At 35.7% G+C, this 24626-nt stretch overlaps 1 protein-coding gene, 3 long non-coding RNA genes and 1 pseudogene across 4 annotated transcripts; all 5 read left to right on the forward strand.

Moving 5' to 3' along the window:
- Positions 1–6264: 6264 nt before the first annotated feature.
- LOC126588934 (mitochondrial fission protein ELM1-like) lies at positions 6265–14519 on the forward strand. Its single transcript, XM_050254097.1, has 10 exons — positions 6265–6611; positions 8343–8569; positions 8986–9082; positions 10372–10521; positions 10721–10847; positions 12205–12317; positions 12388–12451; positions 13135–13228; positions 13321–13429; positions 14093–14519. Exons 1-10 carry the CDS (start codon positions 6429–6431, stop codon positions 14192–14194), a joined length of 1266 nt encoding a protein of 421 aa, XP_050110054.1. The 5' UTR covers positions 6265–6428; the 3' UTR covers positions 14195–14519.
- A 693-nt stretch (positions 14520–15212) lies between these two features.
- On the forward strand, positions 15213–16733 carry LOC126590277 (casparian strip membrane protein 2-like; annotated as a pseudogene).
- Positions 16734–18931: 2198 nt separating this feature from the next.
- On the forward strand, positions 18932–20430 carry LOC126588940 (uncharacterized). Its single transcript, XR_007611677.1, has 2 exons — positions 18932–19264; positions 19935–20430. It is a non-coding gene; the product is annotated as an uncharacterized LOC126588940 (long non-coding RNA).
- Positions 20431–20715: 285 nt separating this feature from the next.
- LOC126588941 (uncharacterized) lies at positions 20716–21146 on the forward strand. The gene is made up of 2 exons (XR_007611678.1): positions 20716–20884; positions 20973–21146. It is a non-coding gene; the product is annotated as an uncharacterized LOC126588941 (long non-coding RNA).
- Positions 21147–22041: 895 nt separating this feature from the next.
- On the forward strand, positions 22042–23287 carry LOC126588939 (uncharacterized). Its single transcript, XR_007611676.1, has 3 exons — positions 22042–22223; positions 22742–22818; positions 23092–23287. It is a non-coding gene; the product is annotated as an uncharacterized LOC126588939 (long non-coding RNA).
- The last annotated feature ends 1339 nt before the right edge of the window (positions 23288–24626 follow it).

A 24626-nucleotide genomic window follows, 5' to 3' on the forward strand; every position in this document is an offset into this window, starting at 1 on the left:
TCCATTTTCTACATAGGTTTCAGCATGGAAATTATTATCTCTAATGTCCTGAAAACTCAACAACGTTCTTTCGGAACGCGAAGAATAAGTGCCTCATCAATGGTCAAAACTATACCGTTGGACAACATTATACATGTCTTACCGTATCCTTCGATCAAGTTGGATGGGCCTGAGAGGGCATTTTTAGGTATGAAGTTGGTGAAATAGATGTGTTCACGTAAAACAGTGTGTGTGGTTGCACTATTTGCCAGACAACTAACTTCCCCACTAGTAATGAAAATTAATTTGAATCGGTCACATGTATAAAAGTTCTAAAAACAAATATCCATTCAAAATAATTTAAGTATCCAAGGATGGTAATTAATTTAAAACTTAATATCCAAAAAAACAAACCAACAACAAATAATCCAAACATAAAGGAAAATTGTTCAAAATTAACCAAAAACACAACGGGGTTCGGCCACTAAGTGGAATTCGGTCCCATTGTCTAAATTTCAACTAAAAAAATAGTTTATGTCGAAGATTCTAATCTTCCATAGGGGTAACAGCCTCTTGAAAGTCAGAAACCTCCATCTTGGTACTCTCTGGTTCATCACTTGCACAAAGTTTGATTTAAACTTCTTACGACAAAAATGATATTCAGCTACAACCTTCTGGGGAGCTCGGCAAACATGGGACCAATGGTCCTTTGAACCACAATGATAGCAGATATCTGCATCCATGGTTTCATGTGCTTTGCCCTTATTCTTGAAGTTTGGGATCTTGGGAGCGAGATTAAGGCATTTCCGGGCTTTGTTTCCTCCCTTAGATGGGCGTTGGCTCTATTAACCTTGACATGGTGGCTTCTGGCCGCCCCTACCATGCCTATTTTGGCGTTTGTTTATGTTATAGTGTGCTTCAGGCACATTAGTCGCCCTAGTAGGTCGAGCTTCATGAATTTTCATCAACAATTGATTTTTCTTTTCAGCGAGAAGTAAAATAGAGATCAAATGCAAGAACTTAGTGAATTCTAAGCCCTATATTGTTGTTGCAGGACAATATTAGTAGCAGAGAATGTCGTATAGGTCTTCTCTAGGAGATCATCTTCAGTTAAGGTTTCGTTACAAAACTTGAGAAGTGATTGGATTCAACAAACTTCAGAATTATATTCATTCATAGACTTAAAGTATTGGAAGTGCAAATGCTGCTAGTCATGTCTTGCTTCAGGCAAGAAGATGTCCTTTTGGTGATTAAAGAGAGTGCACGTGGATCATCCTCAGCAAGGTACTCAGTTTGCAAAGCGTCATGAATATGTCTTCAGATGAAGATCATGGCAGTGGCTTTCTCAACTTCGCCAACCAGGTTGTCCATCTCATCTTCAATGGCGGGATGAAAATTCTTTGCAGTGAGGTGGAGCTTCACATCTTGGACCCACTTGAGATAGTTCCTTTCATAGACCTCCAAAGCGGTAAAGTCGAGTTTGTTCAAATTCGACATGTTCCTATCACAAAATAAATGGACAAGATGTGATTAGTGTAATGGATAAAAAAAAAAATCAATTCATTCACATAGAAGTAGAACATTCAAGTTCTAATAGTCATGCATTGGTTTCATTTGCATGAAAAAAGCTTCGGGTCTTCATAGGTGATGTTTTTTAGGAAAACTTCAGGTTTTCAAACTAGGCATGTTTGTAGAAACTTCAGGTTTCGAAATAATTACGAACTTCAGTTTCATATATTCCTGTAGACAAACACAAATATATATGCATAAATATGCAACAAGGAAATATGCAAATAAAACTTCAGGTCTATAATTATAATTGAATTAATTATTTAGACTTCGGGCCAAATTTAAAGTGTGGGTGAAAAAATAATAAAACTCAAATTGTCTAAAAAAATAAACAATCAAGCTCGGGGCCCAAAAACATGGGCCAAAACCCATTGGTGGGCTAAGCAAATTTATATCGTGAGGTTCAAGCCTAAAACTGGGTTGCAGTGGGCACATGCTGATCATGCCCCAATTAGTATTTGGGTTGCAGTCCCAGTAGCAGCAAATGGGTTGCAAGGATCGGGTCTAAGAAATAGAGGCCCAGATGGGCGCTGATCAGGTGCAGCACGGTACAGGTGCATTGATGCACCAGTTGTAGGCTGGGATCCAGTGCATCGTGGGCGCAAGGACATCATAACCCTCGGGCTGGTGTCACATGTTAGGCCGAGCCATGGTCTTGGGCCGCATCATGCGAGCCCAATTACAAAAAAAAAATTAAAAAAAAATCCTTTTTTTTTCTGTCACGGGCTGAGATTGTCAACCCAATTGGGCTTGGGGTTTTAGCCATAAGAAAACCCCATCTTCGTTGGGTGTGGTCACCGAGGACGAAGGCATGTGTCGCCACTGCAAGCGATCATGTTCTGGTCAAAAGAACTCGAAACGAGTTGTTGTGTTTGACATGGAACTGGGATGGTGTGACGGAGAAGGTTGCAACGTCCAAAAACCAAAAAATTTAGGATTCAAATTTGGGTTTTTGAAATACGGGAAGATTCATACGAATCTAGACCAAAAACAATGTCGGTCGGGGATGGCAGTAGCAGTGGTTGGGCATGGCTGCTTGTGACGCCATAAAGGGCCTCGAGGTTTTTGGGTTGGGTTCCAGAGGTTTGGAGCTTCAGGCTCCGGCTGTGGTTTGGGTCCCTAGAAATTGTTTTTCTTCTTTCTTGATTTCCATATTATAATTCAATGCATATTGACAAATAATTTAATGCATGAGCAGATATAGGATGCAATTCATGGAAAATATCAATTTCAAATAATTCAACAATTATGGATATAATGCACACAATTTATGTAGAATCTAAAATTCGAAAAACGTAAAGTTGGGTCATTCATTATGGTGAATGTTCATGCTATCAGAGCTGCAAAAATATCGAGATAAAAACCATTGTTTTGGAAGAACCTAATTACGTGATGATATTTGTGAACTGGTTTGATGCATAAAGCTTCCATGTCAGATTCCTAAGTGCAGTGGTAGGAGCGTGATGATGACGTGTTGTGACCTATTTTATCTGACAAGGGAAGGGGGCCAGCGGCACAGAGAAAGAAAATAGAGAGAGATGTGTTTGTAGGGTTGTGTAGAGGAATATGTGTGTTATTCCCCTTATGCACTGCCTTTATTTATAGTAATAAGAGAGAAAAGAAATCCTTCTCCTCCAATGAATACAAGTCCATATAGGAAAGAATAACTAAAATCAAATATAATCTAGGATTTACACAATCACACTTAAACTAGAAGTTTACAACATACATATCCTACTAAAATCTATATTATTTTTTATCACTTAGATAATTTTGGTATTTAAGACATTCAAATTGGTTCAACAACAAAAAAGACATTCAAGTTGGACTTTCACACACTTGTGTTTAGTTTTGCCCATTAATTTGATTTATTTATTTAATTTGATGATTATAAATAAATAAGAGTGCGTGACAAACTAAATAGAATATAGGCATGTTTGAAAATGCTTTTAAAATGATTGAAAGCACTTTTGGCCAAGCACTTAAAGTGCTTTTCCACCATTAAATAAGATTTTTACTAAGGATTGGTTTTAAAAACATTTCGCTTTCAGTCATTTTTTAATAGTAATGATAGTAGATTCCATTCAACGAAAAGAAATCGATAAAACAGCATGCAGTCAAGCCATTTAAAAGCAAAGCCTAGGTCAATTACAATCAAATAATAACAAGTTCAAAATGAAATCTGGTGGTTCCTCAAACCATGAGTAGAAGGTAGAGTCGTTGTGAAGTGCATAGCGTGCTAGACGGCGAGAATAGTGAGGGAGCAAGCATGGGATCATTGGTCGCCCTTAACCCCAACAACTTAAACTCATGTACATTTGTTTGTGTGTTGTATTCAATGTATTAAAAGTGAAGGCATAGGCAAGGCATTTCATGGATAGCCCCCCTAGGCGAAAGCCTTGAGGCGTGACGCGAATCCTCATTAGACCTAATTTTTTTAAGATATATATGTCGGGTGAAGTGCTGATTTGGTCCCTCAACTATCACCTCAGTGAAAATTAGGTCATTGAATTGATTTTTCTGTAAAATAAGTCCTTAAATTCATTAAAATTGCTAATTTCATCCTTACTATTATATTCAAAGTTATTTTATCCAATTTTTCATTAATTAAGTCACTTGACACACTTTAGAGTGTAATATCGTCATTTTCTCTCCTATAAGCTCTTAACATTTCATATAGGTTGTGAATCTAACATCTAATTTACCCTCCAAAAGTTATCTCCATGCACTATTTCTTTATGAAAAATTATCAATCTACCCTCCAATGTGTATCACATGCAAGTAACGTGATTTAAATTGACGGAAATTTGAATATAATAGCTTCAAATATAATATTAGGGATGAAATTGGCATATTTTTATAATTTCAAGGACTGATTTTTCTGAAAAAAAATAGTTGAGTGATCTAATTTTCACTCAAGTGATAATTCATGGACTAAATTAGCAGTTCACCTATATATATATATATATATACACACACACAATTATATATAATAAATAAATAATATAATACTTTGTAAAATAAATATTCACTGTTATTCAAAAGTGCATAAGTCACACATAAGTCACAAACTCACATCACAAACAAGTTTAACAAAGCAATTAACAATCAAACAAATAGAGTAGAAATTAGACATCTAGAATCTTAAGTAAGTGCATATATGCGTGTGTGTGTGTGTGTGTGTGTGTGTGTGTGTGTGTGTGAGTTTTGAGTAATATTTGGGTAGGATATGTAGTCTTTAAAAAAGAAATAAGATCATAATGTTTCTTTTCAAAAATAATAAAGGGTTAAAGAAATAAAAACAAAAAGATGTTTATTTTCCTACTGGCAGAATATTCAGGAAAATATGCTTCTTTATCTTAAAAAATAATAAAAACAAAAATTAAAAGATGCTTATCTATCTTGTATATGAGAAAAATAATATAAAAATAAAAAAGTGAACATAAAAGAAGATAGTAGGGTAATAAATGTTAATAAAGTAGGGTCATTTTAAACTTTAAAGAGAAAAAAAAATAAAAAGAAAAAAAACCCCTCACGATTCATCTTCTTCGATGGGAAGACAGACGTCCTACAACTAAAAAATTTAAATTTGGGCAACTCAAAAAGAAAAACAAGGACGCTCAGTGAACGCCTCAAGCGCACCTCAGCCGTCCAAGCACACCCGACAAAGTTAGGCGAGTTTTTTGCCTACTCAGAAAATAGAGGCAATTTTCCTCCCGCCTCGCCTCCAAAGCCACCTAGGCGTGCCTTGGGGCGAGGTTTTTAAAACACTAATTGTATTTCACCCCTATAAACAATTAAAGCAAACTAAATTACAAACTCATCCTCCTACTTCTATTTTCTTATGTTATATTTGTCTTTTTTTTTTTTTTTATGTGCGACTTTATTGTACGTACCATATACTCGATGAATTATCCTAGTTGACAAGTCTTGGCAATCTTCAACATTACTCCATGGTATCATATCCACTCTCAACAAGCATTTACAAATAATAGTAATTGTCAACATATATTGGCACAAACTTTTGACATATATTGGCAAGTTTTGGCAGGGTGCCTGCTAGGTGCTTGATAAAATAACCCAATGAAACTTTTTAGTTGATATTATGACTTTATTATTTGAAAATCTTGGCTACACCATGGGTGAGCAATACAATTGGCTTCACGACAAGTGTGGGCAACCATAGCTCCAGTGATCCTGAGGAGCAAACCTTCGCATCATCCACAATATGCCCCACATCGGACATGTTAAAAGAACTCTTCTAAATGAGTCATACATGAATTCTATTCTCTTTTTTCTTTTTCTTTTTTTATAGGAAAACTAATGAAAATAATTTGAAAACTTTGAGTTTTAATCAAAATAACAAAAAAGTGTTGTAATACATGGGTGACTTTTTAGAGTTAAAATGTCCTTAATCTTAAAAGTAAACAATATCAAAGTGTTTCATTAGGATTTTTTTTTAGAAACTCAAGTTAGAACTCATTTGGATATACTTTTAAAATAATTGAAAGCACTTTTGGTAAAAATATTTTTAGAACCAATTCTTAATAAAAATGTAAGTAAATCCTGAAAGAGCAGTTAAATGTTTTCTAGAAAAAGCACATAATTGATGCTTTTAGAACCAGAAAACATTTTATTTAAAAATATTTTCAATCATTTTAAAATCATATCCGAACGAGCCCCACGAAGAAATTAATACCCCAGAAGGCCTATACAAAATAATTTTCTTTTTCTGTCGCTCGGTGACTCTCTTGACAGCCAAACAGCGGGCAGAGGGAAATTAACTACCGGGAGTTCGCACCAAATCTTTCCGCCTTCAACCTCCTTTGCATTACGCTTCGAATTGAATTGAACATCCGAATCCGAAGTTATTAACTTTCATGAGGCCCATACAGCTTCCGGAGCCGCCCGGTCCCAAACTGCGCACGCCGGAAATCTTCGAAGGCGGTGTGTACGGCGTCGTTAGGCGCGCCGTCGTGATTGGCAACGGCTCCCCGGGTTCGGAGAATCAGAGCATTGGCTTGGTTCGTGCTCTCGGCCTCGCTGATAAGCATGTCTTATATGTAAGTTACGTGATTAAACCTAATCATGGGTTTATCCTTTTGATTTCTCCAAATTATGGTTATAATTTTGTGTGCTAAACTACCCATTAAATATTTCGTACTAATTTTTGTGTGATGGTTGTAATTTCAAGCTCAAGAACATATCGCCTTTGTATGAATTTTAGTCTTTTACCACCTAAATGCATGTTTTACCAGGTTCTTAATAGAAATTAGTGTACTTTTTGTTTGTTGAAATTATTTTAGTTGAAAGGGATATAAAGGTGTTGGCAACTTACTGAAGTATAATGTTTGATTACTCTAGCAGTTAGACAACGATGTTATATCGATGTCCAGTACACGAATCTGTTATAGGTTTATTTATTTGTTGCATACTAGTTTTGAATGTGTTTTCACTGAAAAGCAGCCGCGTTCTTCTTTGAATCTGTTTCCGTTCATTGTTTCCTGTTTTGTGGTTATGGGTTCTAGAGTGTTAGTTGAACGTTGCTCTCTATGCTGAATTTCGTTAAAAGCTTAATAAGGCTTGGTTTTTGCAAACCTGAATGATTTGTTGTCGTTGTTTAATGTTATAAACTCAGTATTGCTATTCGACTTGGATGTTTGGCAATCCACAAGACCAGCCAGGTTACTTGTAATGGAGCGAGTTTAAATTAATTTTCTGAAAAGAAAAAATACTGTCAACTTACATATGTTGGGGTCAGTGCCAGTTCAGAAGTTTTCCAGTAGAAAGTTGGTATTCAATATCTGGTTTCATTAATTGGAAGTGAGGTTTAACCATCAATCCATTGAGTTGTAAACCTGGACGGAGTTAATGACAATAGTTCAATTCATCTTATCGACCAAAAGGAAAACATATATGATCGCTTAAAGAATTATAACCATTCAAGACTAACAATGAACTGCAAAACATATGACATTCAATATTTTGTCAATTAATCCTACCAGACAGTTGATTACAAAATGTGCCCCTTGTGTATGTCATCCTCAATATTTCATCCCCACTTTGACTTTAAACTAGTTTAGGCTGAAATAGATTTCTCTATCAAATCCAACTAGAGTTGGTGTGAACCAATTACATTTTTCAAAAGCTACATTGTTCTTCAAGATGTATGAGATGTTTTATTGGTCATTGGCAGAGGGTTCTGTGACTTGCTTTGTTACTGTTTATCAGTTTTGATAAGAATAATTAGGTGGTCTTTGATGTATTGGTGTCTTCATCAAGGATGGTAGCCATAGCAAGTAGAAAAGGTTTCGTTTTTATATTACTTGTGTCTTGTGTTTGGAGGTCATCCTTGTGATTGCTTGTTACAGTACCTTTCTTGCTGTAAAGAAATTATTGCTTCTAATACGTGTTTGAAGCTTAATTTTATTATAAATTTTGCAAGTTTCAATTAATAATTTGAGCATGCAATATGCATGTTAACTATATATCCTTTGTGATCCAAATGTCTGAATTATTATCTTTCATTGTTACTTTCTTCCTGTTTTTATATTATGCATGTGATTCCCTAACTACTTGAAGCAATAACATCTGAAAGATCAGGCCTTTATAGTTCTTGCGATTTGAAAAATACTAGTAATATCACAAGTTGCAACCAATTATTGTCTGGAAACACGGTGTTAACATCACTGTAACCTTTTGTAATTAAGAGTCCCGCCCCATCCCCGAATTTATTCTCACATCAGTTTCACTTTTTGACTCTGTTTATCTTTTAATTTGACAATGTCATGCAGCGGGTTACAAGGCCGAAAGGAGGATTGAATGAGTGGCTTCACTGGCTCCCAGTTTCTCTTCACAAAAATTTATATTACATTGTAAGACAGATCTGTATTTTATTAAAGTATCGGGGGCAGAAAGTTTTGCCTCGACCTGCAGAAAATGGTGGCAGTGTGGGGTTGAAATGTGTTTTAGAAGCTGATGTCCAGCAGATTGTGACAATGGTTCGTCAGAATTTTGAAAAGTAAATATTTCTTCTCCTCTTTCACAGTTCACTGTTAGTTATAAGAAGTGTATTCTTCAATTGTTTGCCTAAATAATGTATTCAGTGGCGTGAGTTGGTTGAGTGGACCTCAGGTTTGCTTCCACGCGGTCTGGGGTTCAATTCCTTAGGGAACCTATTAGCTACTTTCTGGAGTTTCCTGTGTCCAAAAGATTGTACGGTTGCCGGGGGCATAGTTTCGATTCTGAATCGGCAATGCAGTTAGAGAGATTTCTGGGTAGCCTAAAAAAACAACAAAAGCAAAAATCAAAAAGTTTATTCAGGAAATAAACATGCTAATATCCAGAATGCCAATGGCGTTTACCTCTTAAAATTTAGAATGTGGTGCTTGACTTGATACCTGTCTAACTTTTGGTACTCATTCTTTTCTTTTTCAGGGATGGACCTATATTGGTGGTAGCTTCTGGAAGGGATACCATTTCTGTTGCAAGTTCTATTAAACAACTTGCATCTGACAATGTATTTGTTGTTCAGGTTTGTCAATGGGACCTTGTTTTTCCTGTATCAGTTATTAGCTATATATTCTATTCTGAAATGAATTTGGACTTGATTTTTTATTAAGTTACATGGTTTAGCGGTAAATGCCGAAATGACGATGAATGAATATGTCACAATGTTTATATTTATTGTGACAGTACGCTTGCAGTATCCTGTTGCACTAATGATTTCATGTATGTTTTGCTTGAGTTTAGGTCAACTTGAGATAGTCTCTGGATATTTTACTTTCAAGTTTTATTTTTGTGGTTAAAGTAGTTTGGAAGTGTGATTTTTATTTTTTAACACAGAACAACCTTCTTGGTGGTGATTATATATAGTCATCCATTATATTTATTTTCAACATTTCCTTCTACCTTTCTTATAGTTTTCTTGGCTTTACCAGGCCTTTGAATTATGTAGCAATGGCCTCTTTGAATTTATATCTGCCTGCTGTTTCTACATCAGACTGATGCTTGTTATTATGGAAAACACTACTAGTGCTACTCGCTGCCTTTTGTACCTAATTCTGTATGAGATTTTTGGTTCCAGATATACCGTTACTGTTGTAATGGCTAAAAAAGGGTAATTTAAGATTTTAGATTGAATATCTGGTTTTTGAAATCTATGGATATCATGGTTTCCCGACTCCTCGACTTGCTTTTGGCCTGTGCATTCTAAGTGGTTTTTACATATCTTCTCAGCTTCTCAACCTTACAGGATCTAAACTGTACTATGTTATTGTTTTGATTGAGTGAGTAGTTTTGGGTATATGAGTACACAAATGGGTTTGGAATTGACCCTTTTCTTTGTTTATTGGTTAGTGTCAGATTTCAGTACTCTTTGATTTGTCTTTAGGGTCATATTCTCTTATTGATTTCATGAAGTTAGTATCTCCATTTCTGTTATAAAATTTCAATTGATTTCATCAAGTATGTTATGAATTTGCTTGAGTATGCCTTTGCTCATCTGTTTTGCAATGAGGGTTTAGTTTTTGGAAGTGCACAATTTTCTCTTCAAAAGAAGTGCACAATTTTCTCTTTATTTGTTGCTAAGGTTGGAGAGATCTTTGGAGTGGATGCCTCTTTAGTACAGTTATGGAAATCATTTGCTTGCTTGCCTGGAAAGGACTTTTAGCTGTGACTAGGTTCATAATTTTCAGTGGCTCAACAATCCAATCTTCTTTTCTTTTGGTGGCTGTGGCAGTTTTTGCCATGTCATTTGAATACCCAAAATGTTCATTATCTTCTAATTTTTATTGACACCACCATTTTCCATCTGTTTCGCAGATACTACATCCCAGGTTGCATCTAAATAGATTTGACTTGGTGATTACCCCTAAGCATGATTACTATCCTTTGACACGTGAAGCACAAAAGCAGGTTCCTCAGTTTATTCATAGGTGGATAACTCCACGTGAACCTCCTGACAGTCATGTGGTATGTACGATGATTGATGACTTTATTATATGCATGCATTTCATATATTTAAGAAACTTTAACCTTGTTTAATATCAACTGCTCCCAGTACTTCGAAACTGGAGGCTATCTTAATTTCCTTCCCCTCCCCCTCCCCCTCCCCCTCCCCCCCTCTCTCGCCTCCTCCAACGTATGACATACTAATAACTTCTAAATTCAGGTTCTTACCGTTGGATCTTTACATCAAGTTGATGCTGGTGCACTTCGTAATGCAGCTAGTACATGGCGTGATGAGTTTGCTCCTTTGCCGAAACCCTTACTTGTTGTGAACATTGGTGGCCCTACAGGTAATTTGTTATATAATCTGAATCTTTGTTGCTTAATGGTTTATGGGATTGATATATAAGTATTTGAGTACTTGATGTATAATGTTTTGATATAATCTGAATCCTTGTTGCTTAATGGTTTATGGGATTGATATATAAGTATTTGAGTACTACATCATGATTCATATATAAATGCCTGCTTCATGTTAGGTTAGATTAAGCTCTGTATGTGGGGCAGCTGGTAGACTAGTAGTGTTTGGATGTGATGCTTTTCTTTCTCCTTTCTTTTATTCTTTTATATATTAAATGTGTTACTGAAAAGGGGGACTAGAATGGGTGCTCAGTATACATGGTGTTTTGATTTGTAAGTGTAGTGTATCTATGAACTTTAAGGACCTGTACTACCTATAGTTCTAGCATTGGAATAATCAAAGCGAAGACAAAATATATCTCTAAAGTTTACGACAGTAACTTTCTTGTCCTCGAAATACGTCTATTCCTCTCCTTTGAAAGGGTCCACAACACTATGTAAGGAGTAGATTGCCAAGTCAATGGCCCAATTTTGTTACAAGAGCACCCTTGACAACACTCAACACCGAATGGCTAACAAAAAAGGCACTATGCACTGGATACAAAAAATTAACTAACAATCGATACTTATCCGTTAATTTCTTTTGGGATTTTCCTTTATCAACTAGTTTTTTATTAGATGTATTGTCTAAGCCATTAGTCAGAGTCTGGAAGTCATTACCAATTCATTATTTTTCTTATAGACATAATATGAAATGTGGCAATAACCTGATACTGGCACGTGTCTTTCAATGTCACCAAACGAGCATTTAGCTATTCTGGAAAAACTTTGGTTCAAATTATTTGTGTTCTTATTTATGCACAAGTTCGTGCCATCCTGCCAGCAAATGTTATTTTGGAGGTCGGGATTTCTTTAGAAGAATGCATTCCCTTTGACAAAGGGAGTGACTTTTGTTGCGTGGTATAACCTTTTGTTTTGTGTAATATCACCGACCTAGATTTGAATCCAAGTTTATACTACGAAGGATGATGGAATTTGTGTTTTTTTTTTTTTTTTTTTTTTTTTTGTAATTTGTCTGAATCTCAAGTTGAAATAATTATGGCCTAGTAAAGGGAATGTAGGAAATCTGAAAATGTTTTATGTTTTTTTAATGTTAAATAGATTTTTGTTGCACGTTAGTGTTCAAGATTTAGTAGAGAGATGATTACTTTGAGGAGTATTAGATCATTCATTTTCTGAGTTTTCTAGGATGTTTGGAACATTCTACGTTGTTATTTTTGTTTGCAGTAGTCTACTTATTCCAGTTAGGGCTTGTATGATTTGTATCCTTTTTTTTTCATTTAATAGGCAATTGTCGTTATGGTGTGGACCTTGCAAAGCAATTGACTACCAACCTGCTCAGTATTCTTCCTAGCTGTGGGAGTATCAGAATATGTTTCTCTAATAAGACTCCTGAAAAGGTATTGCTACAGATATACAAGTTCTTACTTGGTTTTTTGTGGTACTCAATTTTTCCATTTTGCTCGTCAGGTATCTAATGTTATAACGAAAGAGCTTGGCGGTAATCCAAAAGTTTATATCTGGGATGGCCAAGGTATCATGTGAAATTTAGGGCATGTTTGGTACTCTACTTGAATCTAACTTTTTAAACTCAAAAACAATTTTCAAGTTTTAGGCCTTAAAAACGTGTTTGGTGGGACTATTTTCAAAAATTGAACTCAAGACTAACTAAAAAATATAGTCTATTCTATAAAAATATAAAAAGTGAGTTTTTAGAGTTTTTAAACTTAAACTCACTCCTTTCTTTTTCTCTCCCTCCTCCCCTCTTGCTCCAAATCTCTCTCTCTTTTCTTCTTTCTCTCTCCTCTTTTTTTTTTTTTTTACCTTTTTTGTCTCTCCTCCAATCCTTTTTCTTCATTCTCTTGGTTCTCTCACTCCTCTTCCTCTCTATCTCGTCCGATCCTCTCTTCTTTCTCTTTCCTTCAATCATCTCTTACTTTCTTTCCTCCTCTCTCCTCTTTCTCCTTCTCTTGTGACCCCTTCTTTTTAGATCTCCTTTTCTAGTTTAAGTCGTAAGATTTAAAAATTTTAAATCACAAACCAATCAAGTTTTTGAGTCTTAAAGAAAATTATTTTCAAGAAATGGTTTGAGAAATGATAAAAAATTTCAAATAGGATAACCAACAGGCCCTTAACGTTTTCTAGGTTTCTGGTCATTTTTAACTTTGATATGAATTGGGCTTTTTGTGCTGTACTGATGAATATTTTGGTCTCCAGAGCCAAACCCACACATGGGCCATCTAGCCTGGGCAGATGCGTTTGTTGTCACTGCAGATTCTGTCAGTATGATAAGCGAGGTTTGCAGCACTGGGTATGATTGAGGAAATTACATCTGTATTCATGATATTTTCTTTAATGTATTCTTTATTTAAGCATTTTAATTTTGTCTGTCCATATTTCTAGGAAGCCTGTCTATATTATGGGAGCTGAGCGATGTACTTGGAAGTTCTCAGAGTTCCATAAATCACTTAAGGATCGAGGAGTAGTTCGGCCATTCACAGGTTCTGAGAATGTAAGTAAAAACCAATTTGTTTCCATAACTCTTCCATACAAGGTAGCAGATTATAGAGGATGCCCTTCTTAGGATTGCATTATTCGTTCATCATTCTCTGTCAACGTAGATGCTAATAGAATAAATTGACAGACAACATTGGGAAATAAACGAGACTGGGAGTACCGAGGGGGAGAGGTCATTTGTTTGTTTTTCCCTTGTAAACACTAACACACACACTCTCTGTAGAACTGCTAAAATAAAATTGCTTTGTTATCCATTCCAAAGGATACCAAAACTGAAGGAAATATTCTTGCTTGCACACATTGTAATGGCGGATTTTGTCATGCAATTGAAAGATAAAGTTTTTTCTCTTTCGTTGGAAGGTTTATGGGCCATTAATAGTTTTAAAGGTGGTTCTTCCACGTTTTCGTTTCTTGTTGGAATCACAAATGTACGACTGCAGTTTGCTAATAATGATAATATATGCTTTTGGAATGGTTGGAACTTCTGTATATTTTGACAAACCTTCCGTATATTAACTTCTTTGTACTTTTCTTTTTTTTATTCTAACCGCATTCTCATTTATTCTTGATCACCATCTTTACCGAATGAATATTGGTCTCAAGTATACTTCTGGCTTTCACTATCTTACAACCTTCGTTGCTTTGTATATTTTGACAGATTTCAGAGAGCTGGAGTTACCCTCCACTCAATGAAACCGCAGAAGCAGCCAGTCGAGTGCATAAAGCACTTGCGGAGCGTGGATGGAGATTGCGACCATAGCAAGTGAGTTGATAACCATTGTTACTTGTAGACACACTCAAATGTTATGTTGAAAGACACACCCATTGAAAGTTAAGCTTTTTGTGATAGCACGTATAGGAATGACAGCTAAAGGCTGTTGTAGCTCTTATCTTTGATTCTTCCCCTTCCGGGGGTCTTGAGATAGAATAAAGGCTTTCTGTAATTCTGCGGCTTGTAAATTACGAAGAGGGGCGAGCGTTTCTTTAGTCTAAAGGCGGGATGGTTCTTGTTCGAAAATAATTAATTTGTAATTTAAAGTGGTTTTCTAGATTTTGTTTGATATTATCGAATTGTCCTTCGTAAACCAGTGTTCATTTAAGTCTTTCGAGATTGGACTTCGATTTGGCACAGTGACGGTCTGTTTGCTTCACCCATCACACCCAAGATTGAAAACGAACCAAATCAATCAAATTGATCTGGTTCGTTTAAGTTATGTTCAATCAATTTCATTCGGTTTGTCCAGCTTCGCTCCCCAATCCATCAACGATGTTAAACAGAAAGCGTGGATGACGGGTTGGAGGTGCGGATGACAGGGCTGAGGCGTGGATGGAGGTTGCAACGTCGCGAAGGAGACGAGGGATGTTGAGATTGTGATGGAGGAGAGTGAGATCGTGAGGGAGATGAGGACTCTAGGAAAGTAAAGGTCGTTCGTAAGGAGGAAGATAACCTTAGACGACATAATTTCCAATTGTTTCGTAACAAAAAGGAAGTAAAGAAGTAAGACAATGATTCCTTGGAGGGAATATACTAACATATATACTAGTAATTAAGTAGGGATCATACTCACAGCATGATCATAAATATCAAACTTAATGCTTTAGCTAGGTTTATCTACATAATTAAACACTTTGATTAGCATTTGCCCATGATATTGCTTAATTAGTGGAGCAAGTGAGCTTTTCGGAAACAACTCCTGTTCCTCTATTCATCTCCCAATTAAAAACAACATTAAAACTAACACATGAATTAATCACTGCATATCCCTATATAAACCCCATCCCAGCATTCCTTTGATCATGAAAAACTAATTGACTCTAAAAAGAGTGGTGAATCTGTAGCAATCAGTACCGATGAGAAGGCGAATTACGGTGCAGAAGGAAAGACTGCTGAAGTTGCTCCTCCTCCTGCTGTGGTCACCACAAAAGCTACCAAAATCGGGAGGAGGATGGAGAAAGGGTTTGGCAATCATAGACTTTGTGCTGCGGCTCGGTGCCGGTTCAGCTGCTCCTGCTGCTGCTTACATTACGGGGAATACCGAACAGATTCTTCCTTTCTTCACGTAGTTATTCCAGTTCCATGCTCAGTATAATGATCTTCCAACTTTGACGTACGAAACATATATATACGCTTCGTTTAAATTCTGAAATTTTCTTTTGAGCAAACAAATTAGTTGATTAGGGTTTTGATGGATTCCTTGATATATATGGGCAGGGTTTTTGTGGCTGCGAATGCAGTAGCTGTGGGATACATTGCCCTCTCCTTGCCCTTCTCTATAATCTGCATTATTCGATGACCTCATGCAATAGGGCTAAGGCTACTGCTCGTTAACCTTGACACAGTAATATGACTAACAAATTCTACTATTCCATACTCACATGGCATACTGATGAGTCCCCTTTTTTATTTCTTTGTCGTGATTGACGAGAGTGTATTCGTTCAAATTGTCACACGTGTCAAATATTATTAGTATTTAAATTTTTTAAAATCTAAATCTAAGACTAATTTGTATACGCATGGTAATCTGAGTTGATTACACACTATATATACACTACATCAACATGTCACGTGATTCGTCCTTTTAAACCGAACTAATAATTTTTTTATCTATTAAAGAAATAATGCTCTGGAGATGATCAGTTACATGAATATGGGAAATCATAAGTAAACTCTTTGTCTCCTCACACACACGACACACCCATGTTGGATCGTATCCATTATATCCGTTTGATATCAACCGATTTCCATGAATAAAGAAGGATGTGTCGTGTATGAAAGACTAAAATGGATATGTGAAAATCAGCTACCATGATATATATCGTTACTCTATCGTTAAAGAGCTCCCCGTTTTCTATTTCCTTAATTATGTATATGTTGATCTATATATATTGACTTACTGAAAACATTTCCTTAAATGCTTTGCAGGTGATGGTTGCTCTAATCATAGCAGCAGATGGTGCTTCATCTGCAATTGTGTACTTGGCGCATAACGGGAACATGAACGCAAACTGGCTTGCTATTTGCAGGCAAGACAACGACTTCTGCCAGGCACTCAGTGGGGATCTTGTGGCTTCACTTGTCGCAGCAGTCTTTTTTGTGTTTCTGGTTGTGAATTCTACTTTTGCTCTTAAAAGAAAATGAGAAATTTAGGAGCTTAATTACTGTACAATGGTATTGTTAAGACTTGTAAATTTCAGACTTGCATGTTGTCGATTGTGTATTATTATTAATTCCATTAACGGGTGAATGTAAACTGATATAAGTAATGAAAGATTTGTGTGGATTGGCTTCAAGACATATATGCTAGCTAAAAGTAGTTTTTACTTTTTTGTTCGTTTGTTTTGTTTTTCTTTCTTTATTTCCCTTATTTTTTAGAATCTTTCATGCTAATTAACAACTCTGGTACTAAAGAATTCTAAAATCATTTTATATAATTTTCTAAAATTTGTGATGATTCTTGTTTGATTAACCTAATAAAATTTAAGTTTCGAACCTAGAGCATGTGACAGATAGCAATCTACTACAAACATTACCTGCGTACGTGAATTGTTATCTTGTGGTGGTGGGGTGGTGGTGGCAACGATGGTTGTAAGGTGGGGGTTCCGACAATGTTGGTGGGATGGGATTGCTAACCATGGAAATATGGTGGTGGTGGTACTAGTAATGGTGTGTTGTGAACTTGTGATGGTGGTGGTGACGATGGTGGTGGTCATGAATAATGTGGCAGTGATGGTAGTCATGGCAGCAACGATAATAAGGGTAGGCATATGTAGTTGGGTTTTTTTAATTTAAACTCTTACACATGAATTTTAGAAAGAAAAATTATACAAGAATTCATTCAATTTTTTTTTATCACACGAAATTTATAAATCTATAATTAATAATAAATGCCCTTCTCTCAAGAAATGACCTTCGTTTCAAATTCGCTCTTATATATTTGAAAATCTTATTGATCTCTTCAAGAGTTCCAATTAATTTCATGTTATCATATACCACCATTGCAAACGCATAATTTAAATTTTCCTAGTCAAAATTTCATTAAGACAATTATACCACGTCCTAATTGATGGAGTACATGTTCTATGATTGCGTAGTTGTTTTCGGCGAATTTAGTCATTTTGGCACTTTCATATAGGTATCCGTATCTAATTCCTCATATAAGTGTGCAGTGATGATGTCCATAAGACGCATGTATAGTTTTTTTCTAAAACTACAATACTTAATACATATTAACTAACGAATGACAAGAGAATATTGTTGAAGGGCTTTCCTATCAACTGGTCAGACCACCACCTGTTATACTACTAAAGTTTCGTTGGATGATATTTGCCTTTCAAAAATTCCGCATATCAAAATGTGCGACGAACAAAATTACAAAATAATAAAAATGTTTTGAGTTGATTGTAAACGATGTTCGATGAATACTTTTGAGGCGAGCCTTGGAATCAGAATTTTCATCAACGATATTCTTAATGTCAACTCTAATGATAAAGTGAGGCAGCTCCGATAAAGTAACGGTATGTTCTTCGCTTGGTCATCTTGGCAACAAAAGCCTCTAAACCTAAAGTTTCTTGGTCTAATCTGGCGTGGTTCAATCAAAATGTTCCTAGCGAGGCCTTTGTTCTTTGGCTTGCTACTACGGATGTAATTCATGTTTACAACTTCAACATTGATCAAAGGTGTCCTTTGTAGGGACGTGCCGGTGGGTTTCGGGGATGGGAGGCCATGCCGCTCTTGCTTTATTTCTTCTGATATTTTCTCTCTCTCCCTCTTGCTCTCTTCAAAATCCCACAACAATCTTTGGAGTTGGAGGCTTTTGCTCTGTTGGGTTTTTATCCAATAACTCAAAGGCCGAAAGGTATTTCCATTTCATATTCTTCTCTCCCAATTTCTTTACACTATGTTTGGATGAAGAAATTTAAGATTATTAAGGAATTTTAAAATGACGAAAATTTAAATGATGGAATTTTATTCTATAGAATTTGTGAATTTTCTTGTTTGGGTAACCTAAAAGAACAATGGAATTGAATACGGAATTTGTTGTTTTTAAACTCTCAATCATAGAAATTGGAAAATGACACATATTTACATGGAATTTAAACTTGGGAATTGGAGGTCCCAAATTCCAAGTTTTTTTTCCATACGGAAATTCTAAATTTCCATGTTTATGAATCCAAACAAGGGAATTGGTGCATATCAATTTATAAATTCTGTCTTTAATCCAAATTTCAAGTTTATTTCCCTCATCCAGACATAGTGTTAGAGTTAATTTCAATTTTCTTATGCTATTTGCAGTGGTGCTTTTTAGGGTTTAACTATTTGATTTCACATATTCATTCTAGGCAAATTTAGATCTGATAGGATTTTAATAGACTTTGAAATCCACGTATGGTCAATTAAAATTTTAAAAGAGAATTTTAAAAGATTCTGAAATCATGATATAGTCAAATTAGGATTTAAAAGGGTTTTAAAAATTCATTCAAATCCCGATGTAATCAATTATGATTTAAAAAAAAAAAATCCACACAAGTATAGGTGCAGTCAAAATCTCAAAGATTTAGTAGGATTTTATTAGGTGAAGGATTTTGATGGATTTGAAAGAGATGGTATAAATACCAAATGCCATCCAAAATCCGATCCTAACCCCTCTGATTTCTTTTCACGCCAGACGAAGATGAACAGGCCATTCCATCTATCTATCAAGCTGTTGCCTTTTTCACCGATGCTCATATCAAGCAGAAGAAAGTGTCCGACGCCATTTGGCTTTTGATCTCTCTGCTCAGTACGACGCCATTCCCACTCCAGTCGAGTTGATTCTCTGAAATATCTCAGGTATGATTTTTCACCCAGACCTTGAAAATTTTCTTTTCATTTCTTCCAAACTTTGAATAATTTTTTTTTTTTCCTGCGTTGTATGTTTCGAAAATGAACTTGTGGTTGTTGATTGAAACGGGAATCACAATTTATCTTTGTTTTGTGACAAGGCATTCCCAGTTCCACTTTCCACTTTTGTGGGTACCATGCATATTTGGCCACCAAGTTGTTTGATTAAATGCCTCAAAGAAGTATATGGGAATCATATTAGGTGACTACTGCAACCTGCAAAGGTGCTAATAAGAACACCTTCGAGTTAGGTCGGTGATTCCCATGTAATTCATTTTGGTTTGTATATTGCATTATGTTGAATAAATAAGCAATACATAGGCAACTGGTTGTACTTAAGGACAAGAAAAGCATTTAGCAGTTGAGAAGATGATGATGAATTGCTGGACAGCAATTCAATTGATGTTAATTTATGATTTGCTTGTAGCTTTTATATAGCAAGAGTTTGACTATGACTGCAAACTATATTTATAATTGAATGGCCTTTGCTGAAACAGATAGCAGACTCACTGATAAAAAGGCCGTACCCAGTGCACAAGGCTCCCGCTTTACGCAGGGTCTGGGAGAGGTGAATGTCGGCTAGCCTTACCCCCATTTATGGAGAGGCTGCTCCCAAGAGATAGCAGACTCACTGATGAAGTGAGGAATTGGAAACTGAGACGCATAGAACAAGTGAGACAATTTCAGGATCTCCTCATCCAGTTTCATCTCCTGTACTGCGTGGAAGGGCTCCGTTGGGTCACAGGGACTTGTTTAGTCCAACTGAATACGTCAGTGCAAGGAGTCCAGCTGTTTCTGGCGGTAGGAGCTGAAAAGGTTCATGATGCAGTAGGAAGTCTGCAAGTGTTCCGTTGATATGCAGTGTTTTAAATATAGTTATGCCAGAACGGATTGCGCCTTATATGCAATGAAATGTGTTCTGAAAATTGTTGGTGGTGTAGGTGCAAACCTTTTTTAAAAAAAACAAATGTTGCACTTCTGAGTAAATAGGGGACAATCAGCCAGCAAATTCCACTTGTATTTTGTATGCAGATGTAATGAATTTTTTTGTGAAAATCAGCTATCGTTGCATAGATTTTGGGTTTCAGATTTTGAATAAAGTAGCATTGCAATGAGATTACGTTCTTATCTTCTTTTCCTTAAACCAGGAATAAGAAAAATTGCACCCACGCCTACTGAACATTGGGTTGTGTCCCTAATTGCCCTAGGAAATCCATAAAAATCCTAAGAAATCCATGAAAAACTCCATACAAATCCATACAACTCTATACTAGAAATCCATACAAATCTGTCAAAATCCAAAAGAAGTGTAAAATTTATTAAGATCCTTTAAAATCTATCACTGAAAAACAATCTATTAAAATCATGAGAAATCCAAATTCACTACACCCCCCTAAATAGTTACATTTTAAATTCGTATTTCATAACTTGGTTGCTTGAATCTAATGTCGATTCGTTACAACAGTAGTGAACTTTTTCTTTCAATAATTTGATCTGATGTAACTCTGTTTTTGTTCTCTCATGTCTAGGTTGGTCAAGGACATGGGGAGAAGAGCACTTTGGAAATGGGTACGAAAGGAAATAAACTTGCCGAACTGCATTGGCATCTATTGTTCTGGTTTTTCTTTGACAAGTTAACTTGCTCTCTCTTTTGCAGTAAGGCGCACAAATATGGGAAAAGCACGACAGGGGAAAGCTGGGATATTGTGGTGGATGAGGAGACCTTTAGTGTAATTCCACTTTGTTGGTACAATTTTAGACTTTTAGTGTTTACAATCTGATACCTCATTGACCATGGCTTTGATTCTATTATATCCCGTTACTTTGATTCTTTTTTTTTTTTCATTCTTTTTTTTCTTTTTTTGTGAGAGGAGGAGAATTGCATTGTGATGCTCTGTTTTTTATTGCCTTAAAAATTAGAGTTTTGTTATTTATTTATTCCGGAATTACAATAATATTTTAATATACAAATCTTTTGTTTAATTAATATACAAGTTGAATTAGTTTTTTAATTTGGTTTTGGTTTGGGTTGGTGCCCGCAAAGAAGAACAAGATAAGGACTTGGATGCACATCCAAGCTTTTAATTGCTTACCAATTGCTGCATGATATATTTTGCCATATTGGCAAGATATTGTGCGAATGACTATCTATTTTTTAAAATTGGTACAAGTTAAATTTAGAGTTATCTTGAAAATATTTTTAGTATCTTAAGCAGTCTTGAATATACCCATAACTTGGCTGTTTAATTCCTGTTTAAACTGTCTTTGGCTGAACACAGGCGCCACGACCGCCACTCAAATACGTTTTTCTATTTGTGTAAGCCTTTTCTGTCACTTCTCGGCCCGGGCCCCCACCACATCCCGGGCTCGACTCCATCGTAGCACGATATTGTCCCCTTTGGGCCCCGACCACGTCCTCACGGTTTTGTTTATAGGAACTCACACGAGAACTTCACAATGGGTCACCCATTCTGAAATTGCTCTCGCGCGAACTCGCTTAACTTTGGAGTTCCAATAGAACCCGAAGCTAATGAGTTTCCAAAAGGCCTCGTGCTAGGTAGAGATGAGAATATACATATAAGGCTTACAAGATCCATTCCCCTGGGCGATGTGGGATGTTACATTTTCACTTTTTCTGAAATCAAATTTCTTTCTATGTAATTTGCATGTTAGGTGGGAGACTTGGTCTCTGAAAAATTTATGTTTTCCGATTGTGTTTCTTGCTAGAATTTGAATGCCGATATGGTTATTTGTAGAGATTTTTTTGGTATTTATAGGATTCTTCCAAACGAGGGAGACCAGGTTATTCAGGCTATTGCATTTGGTTCCACACTCTTATACATGTGTTGCTCATCGTTGAAGGAAAGATGGACGGAAAAGCCGAGCTCTCTCTCAAGCATGCAAGAAGGTTCGTCTCTCTCCCACCCTTCTTCACTCTCAAACCTCAACTTCTCTCTTTCATTTTCTTGTTGAAAACGATTGTTTCTTCAGTACTTTCACTCTTAAACTACAAACCATAATGCCTTCTCGCTGAAAATAGTGAATCTGGTGTCAATTTGAATAAAAACTTAGCCCATAAAAGGTATTGTTTTCTATGAGTTCTCCGCCAAAGTAATTTTGTGTTTTCAATATTATGTGTTTAGATGTGTAAATTTGGATTTAAAAATAGGTTTTGTGTTCAAATTTTGTTTGTGTAATTTTGGGGGGTTTTGTTTCTAACCTCAGATTCTATATCTTTGTGTTTAATTTGGTTTTGTTTTCAGACTCGGCAGACTCTTTTTTTTCTTTCAGAGTTTTGGGCATTTGCTCTCTGTACTCAAGGTGACATCTATGAATCTGACAAATTGCTATTTAAATTTACTGAAAAATATTATGTTTGGTTCAAGCAATGAGGAAATTAACAAGACTGCTGTTTTCCTTTATTAGCTTTCTATTGAAAGGTTGGGTTCAATGAAGAAGTATGCACCTATTGTGTCCTTGCCTTCAAAGTCACTTTTCAGAAAGTGAGTATACTTTCTTCTTATTTTCTATCTTATATTACGTGTACATTTCCATTTCTTCTATTAATCAGTAACTATGTTTTATGCCTGACAGCTTCAATCCTCTTGATTCCCACGTATGGCTTGAATTCTATGGATCCCCATCTGATTGCAATGTCGATCTCTTCAGAAATTTGTATCTGTCCACCTACTTTCTTTATGTATTTTTGACATTCAACTTCAAACGCTCTTCTATTATTTTTACTAATCTGTAGGTTTATTGGGATATTTGTGCAGGTTATTCAATCATAGTGTGTCATGGGATGCTTGGGTGCCTATATTATTAGTCCTAAGTGATTCTGCCTAATTGGTGATCTTAGATACATACGAACAATCATTTGTGATTGATTTTGCCAAGTATAAACATTTGAATCGAACTATAAGGTAATAGTGTTGTAATTAGTGACTCAAATTGTTTTGCTTCTGTCGTCAAATTATGTATCAATAGCCAAATATAAACATTTGAAATAAAATTGCTTAAAAGAGCTGTTTTAATCCGAACTCAATTCTTTTCGAGGACATATTGTAGGTTGATTAACATTCTGGGATGTAAGGCCATCTCCAATTGAATGGTCCAGAGGCCCATATGGTCGAAAATACCCCGAAAACCATCTTCAACCGAGGGTTAGGCCTCTGGAATCTGGGAGGGCCCCACGGAATCTGAGAGGGCTAGAGGGCTAGCCATTTTTTTTTAATGTTTTGTTATTTCTGTTGGTTATAGTCAACAGAAATAATATATACTATATTATTAGTATATATACTATATTATTAATGTCGGTTATAACCGACACTAATAGCAATGTTAATATAATAGCAATTTGAATAGTGTCGTTTAAAACCGTCACTAATTCTAATTTGAATTCCAATTGTGTCGGTTATAACTGACACTAATTTGTATTCTAATTTGAATTCCAACGGCTAGCCAGTCACTAGCTGTTGTATTCAATTTTATTTATTTTTTTTATGAATTTAAACCTTTTTTTTTCTATAACTTCCTATAACTTTTTTTCTATAATTTATATTTTACAAAATTTGGCCCTATAACTTATATTTTTCTATAACTTTTTTTTAATTTAAGTTGTAGTTTTTAAATAATAAATTATGTTTGGCCCTCAGTTGGAGACGATTTTTTGTGATAGAGCTAAAACGAGCCCTTTGGCCCTCGGTTGGAGACGGAGGCAAATATGACCATGTACTGTTCATTAAAATATTAATATCTTGGAGGATCTTGGAGGGCCAGAGGGCTAAAACGAGCGCTCTGGCCAGCCATCGGTTGGAGATGGCCTAATATAGTTGGCATGTTGGGGCTGATCGTGGAGATTCTATTTACACTATAATTGATGTTGCAAAGAGTCCATATATGCTGCTTAAAGGCTGGTATCGACTGATTTATGATCTGATTACTTGAGAAGGTCCACTTCTTGAAATAGCTTGCATCCTTATTGCTGGTTTGACAATCATTCTGTGGCTAATTATAGTTGTTTCAAGTATCGTGTTGGCAGTTTTCATGAACATTTTAATTGGATTGTATGCATCAGTTGTAGTATATCAGGTTTACTGTAGAAAGTTTCCAAAGTTAATGACTTTCCTGCTTATGAAATATTGTTCCTTAAGCTCATTAAGTTTTACAGTAGAAAGTTACTTTCAGAAAGTGAGTAGAAGTTACTTTCAGAAAGTGAGTAGTGATGAGTAGATTTTATATTATATATTTTACCCTAATCTTAGTATATTTTGGGTAATATATTGGAAGAATTTTGATACTTTGAATTGTA

The sequence above is a fragment of the Malus sylvestris genome, chromosome 11 (assembly GCF_916048215.2).
Source record: "Malus sylvestris chromosome 11, drMalSylv7.2, whole genome shotgun sequence".
NCBI lineage: Eukaryota > Viridiplantae > Streptophyta > Magnoliopsida > Rosales > Rosaceae > Malus > Malus sylvestris.

Coding starts and splice junctions, on each gene's coding strand:
- LOC126588934 (XM_050254097.1), top strand. CDS start 6,429: ATGAGGCCCATACAGCTTCCGGAGCCGCCCGGTCCCAAACTGCGCACG. Junction 8,570..8,985: donor GTTCGTCAGAATTTTGAAAA/GTAAATATTTCT, acceptor TTTCTTTTTCAG/GGATGGACCTATATTGGTGG. Junction 9,083..10,371: donor ACAATGTATTTGTTGTTCAG/GTTTGTCAATGG, acceptor TCTGTTTCGCAG/ATACTACATCCCAGGTTGCA.